Raw genomic sequence first — 8,044 nt, forward strand, 5'->3', positions numbered from 1 at the left:
GCAAAAGTTTCATACACAAGAAAATTTCTGGTTTGACAGTGAGGGTTTTGATGAATTGTGAAAGAAGTGTCAAATAGTTTTGCACAAAAACACTTATTCATTCCCTTTTTAAATACAACGGTTTGAAAGACTCACCTATCGTGTCAGCCTTGCTGAACTTCTGAGAAATGACCTTGTCCGGCTCACTGTGCTCGCACAGTTTGAACTCCATCAGGTACACCTCCACTTTGCAGTGCTTGACAAACATTCCATACTCCACAACCTACAGAGGGATGAAATTAGGAGCGAAAACAGTTCTTAGTGGATTGCCTGTCATGTCAGCGTGGCGAGTTTCTCATCCAAGAAAGGTCATCATGATATTCTGCCCTAGTGGAAGAGTGAGAACCTCAGTCTTGCAATTTCACAACACTTTTCCAGAAATTGATATTGTAAGTAGAGCTAAATGACATGCAAATGTTATACTTAACTTACATTTGCATGTCATTTAGCTCTACTAGGCGGCAAAATTTGTCACTAAAATCCCGCCTTCTCTTGGGTTGAACATACATAAATGAATTAATGAATGGAATATAGGCCAAATGCACTTAAATAGAATGAGTCTACATCATCAGGGTATGCATGGATTGTACATGTACATACATTGTATATATGACTAATCTGTGGAAGCCATTATTTCAGTCTATCAATCACTCCAATACAGGATGCTTGCAATAATTTCTCTTCCTTGCTGGTATTTCATGTTTGTAGTAATTGTATACTGAGGTTTAACAAAAACCATGGGAAAGTCACCTTTCTTGGCATTGGAGGCTGGTTGGCAACCACACCGTACCACTTGGTCAGCAGTTTCCACGCCTCAGTTGGCACCAAGACGTAGTCCAACTCATCAATGAGATGCTCCTTCAGAGTACCCACTTGACCATCTGTAGTGACCGATTGATAAAAATCAAATAGACATTTTCCAACTATGGCATCAAATATACAGGTGACTCCTATTATAACAAAGTCCTCAGGATGGGCATTTTTCCTTTGTTAAATTTAAATTTTGCTACAGACAAACAATAAAGTAGATAAAGAAGCACAGACAAAAAATTAGGGAACCTGAATTTTTACAACATCGCTGTGAAGTTGCATTCTAAACATGTTTCTTTTACATGTGAGTGCACTCTGTTATCTCTGCAAATTTTCTACAGCACTCAATGCAAATTTATTTCACAGCACTTTACATGATGACACAAAATCAGTCATCAAACAAGCGTTACAAATGAAAGGTATCTAGTAAAGGTACTGTTTGGATGGTTTTGGGTAACTGATTCCAAATGTATTGCATGGGATTAGAAAGTACTGTAATTGCTATTAAAAAATGAAACACCTGTTCTCGGAATATGGAGAAAAAAAAAATGCTGTCTACTGCAGAACAGTGTTAGGGTATAGTCAAACATCTCACCCACCAGAAATTTGCTGTCAAAGCAAACAGTCATGAGGACTATTAACTTGTGTTTTCATCTGAACATAAAATCAAACATATTTTTCACCTACATGTGTACATGTATGCCAAAGAACCCTTAAAAGGATGGTACAGTTTGGGTTGAGATGGGGCTTCAGGTTTCCAACTTCTTTTGATGATGATTTTTTTTTGAGATAATGAGAAATCTCTTATGCCATATGAAAGTGCACATAATTCTACGAGGAATTCAAAGTTTATTTGATGAAAACTGGTTTTGAAATGGCTGACATATCCAAAACAAAGCGATCCTAATGAAAGGTGGGACCCACCTTTAACAGGATTACTTTGTTTTTTAATGTCTCATCCATTTCAAAACCAATTTTCAAAAAATAAGTTCTGAATTCCTCCTTAATGGTATGCTCTGTAACATTTCATAAAAGTGTTTTTTATGTATCTTGCAGCAAGTTAAAAGCTGAATCCTCATCTCAACCACTACTATACCATCCCTTTGACATGCCTCGAGTCATGAGTATGAGAAACCAAGATGCCCCTTCAAAATTTGCTGGTTGAGGTAATGTACAATTTTATCACAGTCAGATGCTGTACATTAATCGCACAGGGGTATACAATGTATTTCAAATAAGAAATCTATGACACAACAAATGCAGACTGTTTACCAGAAATGTGATTAACATCGAAAGTTTTAATTGGGCAATATGTGATATGAATGCAGATTTCGGAAATGTACCTGCAAGGACATTTTACCTGATATCTTTATTATTTTCTTTCAAACAGTAATGACTACCATGTACATTCTTATTTTGCCATTTTTGCACACATACAAATATGATGCACTTCTTTTCTCACTATTTTCCCCCCAGTTTATCAATGTAAGACCAAATGGCAATATGATCTTGTCGTATTTTGTCAAACAATATGGATATGAGTGACAGCAAGGTTACTTGTCATTAGCTACATTTCTTACCAACAAATATCCCCGAGTTGTCCACTGGACCAGGGTTGGAGGCATCGTTGCCCATGTTGTAGACGTCCCAGCTATCATAGCCAACATACTTCTTCCACTGTTTATACCATCTGCTGTCAATCAGGTACCTAGTGTTTCAAAGGAAAAGGGGGGGGGGGGGACAAACATATTTCAAACATCTGAATAATTTAACTATGACATCAATATTGTAAATCCATAATTGAAAGAGGGTATACAGAGTCACATCAAACACTACACTAAGTCGTTCATGAACCCCATAACATAATGGCGAACATGAAGCAGTCTCCAAAGGGAAATTCCCCTGACAGATGTGCAATGGAAAACACCATTGCTATAGCCAATGAGAAATCAGTTTGGTGAGCAAGTCACTGTGAAAGAAAGTGTGCACACACATAGTGTTGTACAGTTGTGGAATCCAGAACAATCTCCCAAACGAACTGAAATTGACCAGTATTGCAAATAAAGGTCTTCACCTCTAGCCTTTCTCTGTCTCTAGAACTTGTAGAGTCCAGTATTGTCTACAGGTACAAGTTTTATGTTGGTAGATCTAATTCTTGACCAAAAAAAAAAAAAAAGTTTTGCTTGTTACTTGTTACTTTTGCAGTAATCCCAATCGCAGCTTCAAGGAAGCTATACCGGGATGCAAATCGCGTTGTGTGCCAATGGAGGTGCTAAGGTAACAAGGTTGTGCATGTCTTTCTTATGTACAATAAAAGCGAGAGTGTCCGCGCAAGTGAAAACATTGGTCCCTTTCTACAGCACGTGGGACCCAGCAGGAGGTTGCATCTTATTGATGAAGGGCAGCGCAACCTCTCTGTGAATATGGCTGGGTTTGAAGTGAGTATCACAGATAGCAGTAAATTATTCCATAGTCGAATTGACCTTGGGAAAGTTGCAAATTTGAATGCGTCTATTGTAGCTTTGGGTATGACATATTTGCCTGGGTGGTCATGTCTTCCGAAGTAGGTTGCTGGTATTGATACCCTGAGGAAAAGGCATGCAGACCAGTTGATGATGTACCGATAATCGATGGAAAAATGAGCATTGAGAGAGGAGGCGGCGAGATGGTGGCTGTCCAATCATTTGTATACACAATGTAGTTTGTTGCTGTTTTAAAGTTGTATACAAATGACGCACAGGTCTGAGTGCGTCAGTCGGAATTGTGTGCATAAGGTAACTATGGAATGCTTAACCCACGAGGCGAAGCCAAGTGGGTTTAGGCTAAATTCCATAGTTACCGCATGCACACTATATTCCGACTGACGCACGAAAAGACATGTGCGTCACCTGATTTATAGAATGGGTAATTTTCTTGTCAAAAACTCATTTTTCTATCGTGTTACACGATGACAAAATTACTGGATGCCTTTTGGCTTGCCGTAAACAGGCAGCATACCCGTACTTACCGTTTTTACTGGATGCATGGCCAGCCATGCATCAGTTTTACTGGATGCATGGCCAAGCTGAGTGCGCGAACGCTTGCTTTAGTGCGCGAACCTTTGTTACAAGTACACTTACTCTTGCTGAGTGCGCAATAACATGTTTACCACTGTGACTCAGCGTGCGGCCAGTAAAAAGGAACACATAGCTCTCGACCAATCAGATCGCAGGATTCTCGCTACCCATTCTATAACATTAGATGACTTAATGTCTGAATGAGCAATGCAGACATACATGTAGACTGGGGTATGTTTCATGAAGTCATCACATAAAAGTCTTTACACAAATTTTATCTCAAAATGGCCAAGCTGCTCATATAAAGTTATGTACAGAGGTAAAATCCACTTCATGGACTTGAGTATCTCACAAGTATGTCTTTTTATGAGGAAAAGGTCTCAAATAAGACTTTCATGATGAAACTAACCTAAAGTTTTATGTTCTACAGTTGTAGCTGCACAGCTAGAGCAGGCTAGACCAAAACTACAACCAGCCCTAGTGCGAAGCATGTTCGGGCTATACATGTAGATGTCAAGATTTGGTACTTCGTACAAGTACTGTAACACTGTACATGTTTGTAGACTTCTTTTGGAGGAACCAAATTTTGTGCAGCACGAGTTGTCAACAATCAACTACAACGTATCTAGTACGTAGTAGGCACTTGTACTAGTAGTAGGCCCTACACCTAGACCTCTACCCCTGGTACCATTCTAAGTGAAGTATGAAGGGTCCTAATCTATTCAAATTTAAAATAAATCAAATTTTGATGTTGAATTACACAGGCAAAGACACCACTGCATCTACTTTGTATGTATGAGACACCAAATCCTTACACTCGCAGTCCAAACATGCTTTGCTTTTGGGCTGGTCGCAGTTAGGAAGGCATCTACCTAAATTTGATAGCGCAAATGGCAGGGAAAAAGTCTTGTCTCATTAAAACGGTTAAGTTAATTTAGGGGGCCTAGATCAGAGTAAAATCACGTCCGCGTAGATCTACACTGCGTCTGTAACTACAATACAACAAGTATTACTTTGCTGTAGTGTAACTTAAGATGTAACATTAGACATGACTCCATTAGGCTGCGTTCACATAGAAGTATTCGGTATTCGGTATTCCGGCACCGAGTACACCATCACCCGCACCGTCAACTCACCATCCCATGCAGTGAGGATTTCTTCCTCCTACATTCCAGCAAATCTTATTAAAGGACAAGTTCACCTTCATAAACATAAGGATTGAGAGAATGTAGCAATATTAGTAGAACACATCATTGAAAGTTTGAGGAAAATCAGACAATCCGTTCAAAAGTTATGAATTTTTGAAGTTTTTGTGCAGTACCCGCTGGATGAGAAGACTACTGCAGTGTATGAATAACTTAGATGTCACATGCGTACAACAATATAAGGAAAATATAAAGAGAATTTCACAAAATTCCATCTTTTGAAAAAAGTACAAATTCCCCTGACTCGTTACCGATAAATGTTATGGGTAATATTATTCCCCCTGCCTTTAGAAAGAGGCAAGTCTATTGCTCTTTTATTATGCGAAAAAAGTGAAAATATGTTGAATTTTCTTTTATATTTTCTTTATTCTGTTGTACGCATATGACTCACAAGCTGTAGTAGTCTCCTATTCCAGCGGTTCCAACACAAAAATTTAAAAAATTAATAACTTTTGCATCGATTGTCCGATTTTCCTCAAACTTTCACTGATGTGTTCTACTAATATTGTTGCATTTTCTCAATCCTTATGTTTATGAAGGTGAACTTATCCTTTAACAATTTCTTAACTGCATCAGAATGTCAGTCTACATGCTTATTTTTGCTAAAGGGCAAATCCAGACCAAAATTGTCATTATTTCATAAACGAGAGACGGTATACGCTGCAAGAAAATTGAACAAGCTCGATTCCCACTTTGCTATACTAGTCGCAGGTATTTGGTACTTTCGAATATTGCCCTCTCTATGTGAACCGGTGTGAGGAAATCCTATCGTTCGATTCAAGCTATTCGTGTGCCCTCGAAAACGAGCCCCGAATAGTATATGGTTGGGTGTTCATAAAACTGGTCACCTAATGTTTTTCTATCAATAGGAACGTGAAAAATCTCACAATTTGCCTGAAATTTTACTCACGTGTGGAGAAAATATTCCGGATTCACAAGCGCGCACTGAAAATGCGATCTGAGGTACACGCTCTTAGATGGCGGCTTCGAACGCGTGGGGTGTCATTTTTTCCGCACTCAGTTGCCCTGCTCATTTCAACCGATCACCCTGACAATACATGTACGTAAAAGGGCACTTAAATGATTTTTTCGACAGGCCGCTGTTTTTTTTTCTAGCCGTCATTTTTCCCCCAATAATATTTGAATATATTTTGAATCCTTCGATATTACTTCTGAAGGACTGTTTGATGAATTTGAATTGATTTTCATTGGGAAACTTTTCATCGTAATTGAAATAAATTAGATGAGTCGGTTTGTTTTTTCACATTCATTTCTCGTTTCTGTATCAACTCGTACGGTCGTAGCAGGCGACAAAATGTTTATGTCATGTGTATGTGTAACGTATGTGCACGATCGTACAAGCGGCGGTGACAATTTTGCGGTCAAAATCGTCAAATTTATTACGAAAGGATACTCTACATCTAACAACGAGTCAGCAAAGGTAGGCCTAGTTATATGTAGTTACACGATAAACCTTATTCGATTTTGCTAAATTTCGGTAATTTAGAGGGAATACTTAGACTAATTGTTTTCGCCACATTTTACTCGGTAGCTTAGCCCAGTGGAGAATCGAACACCGTTGCGCGTAGACCCATGCGTACATTTTCTTTCTGTACACGCAATTCCATTAGATATACATCTATAGCGCGCGGTCGGTCGATATGGACCCGGTCGGTGTGTTGCACACCTACCATGTACTTCTATGTGAACGCAGCCTAAGAATCAGACATGATTGATTGTTAGAGGTTTCTACAAAGTCAAGACTTGTATTTGCAACCTGGGTAGACCTCTAATAATAATTGTACAAATGTAATATTTACAAGTAAGTTTAACGTTAGATTAGAGCAAATGCAAAGAGGGTCTACGTATTAACGTTACTTGTTAGTAGAAAAATAACAGAAATGTAATTATCTTGTCTCCTCCTTCTTTTCTCCTTTTTTTTACCCACAATGGATATGTTTTGAACGTTACTGCCACTGGACTCTAATCACATTAGATGCCCACTGAAGATACGACGCGACGCATGCTATGGTGTAACTTAGTATGGGAGCATAATACTGAGTGTAATTTTAATACGCTAGGGGAATAGAGTGCCGTATACGCCGGCTTGTAGCAGCGCAGCGGTCTTCTGTGACTTCACTGTAGTAGTCTACGGTAGTCGTATGCTGATTCATTCTTGTCCTGCCTGCTGTGGTTCACGAACGGACCAAGTTCCGTCTCATATGCATGCAGCACACACTCAACTCGTACGTGGAAGGATACCGGCTCTTTCTTACGACTGGTTAGAATGGAAGATCCAGTAAAACTACTACTTAACCTCCAACTTGGGATAATTTTGAATCATGGCATCTCTTACCATGTGTCCCCTTTTACCAGTGGTGTGTCGAGAAGATCACGAATCATGCGATTTTGCTGTTTCAGTTCAGGAACTCCGGTGCCTCCACCTTCCGCCATGTTGCGCGTGCTGTCAGTAGTGAAATGGCATCTTGGGAATGTAATAACAGTGACGTCATGTGCACGTCCGTTTTTATTTCCTGTATGTACCATTCACGAGAAATATGTGGAGCACCTCCGTATCTTGTGATAGAGCTCGTGTATATTTTTGCACATTTCACGTTATCAGATGTGACGATATTTCATCTGTAGGACCTACTTGCACAATCCTATGAAAAACAGGACGATTGCACTAGTTGCGTGGTTAAAAAGAGGACTTTATCGTTATGAAGTTAAGAAAGGTGATCCTTCCTGCATTTACTACCCGATATCGCATTCATTCTTTATTATTACTATTTTCATAATTTGGTTCAGTAGTGTTTCAATTTCATATATCATTCCGTCATGCCACATTCCTTTCTGGGTACACAATCGATTAAAACGGAGACGTGGCTGCACCAATGCAGACCGTGTGAATCAGAGCTCAGATTAAAAAAGACA

The 8,044-nt window shown here is 39.2% G+C and overlaps 1 protein-coding gene across 1 annotated transcript in view; it reads right to left on the reverse strand.

Annotated features, from left to right (window-relative positions):
* LOC139745469 (ubiquitin carboxyl-terminal hydrolase 4-like) overlaps nucleotides 1–7,587 on the reverse strand; it is a 39,198-nt gene extending 31,611 nt beyond the window's left edge. The window contains exons 1-4 of the mRNA XM_071655859.1: nucleotides 7,467–7,587; nucleotides 2,430–2,557; nucleotides 790–920; nucleotides 136–262 (exon numbers count right to left, since the gene is read on the reverse strand). Of these exons, the coding sequence (XP_071511960.1) occupies nucleotides 136–262; nucleotides 790–920; nucleotides 2,430–2,557; nucleotides 7,467–7,564 (484 nt within the window). The 5' untranslated portion in view covers nucleotides 7,565–7,587. The remainder of the gene's footprint in view (nucleotides 1–135; nucleotides 263–789; nucleotides 921–2,429; nucleotides 2,558–7,466) is intronic.
* Between the last annotated feature and the right edge of the window lie 457 nt (nucleotides 7,588–8,044).

Source organism: Diadema antillarum, unplaced genomic scaffold, assembly GCF_040938485.1.
Source record: "Diadema antillarum isolate AM-2024a unplaced genomic scaffold, OU_Dant_1.0 seq00001269_RagTag, whole genome shotgun sequence".
Lineage (NCBI taxonomy): Eukaryota > Metazoa > Echinodermata > Echinoidea > Diadematoida > Diadematidae > Diadema > Diadema antillarum.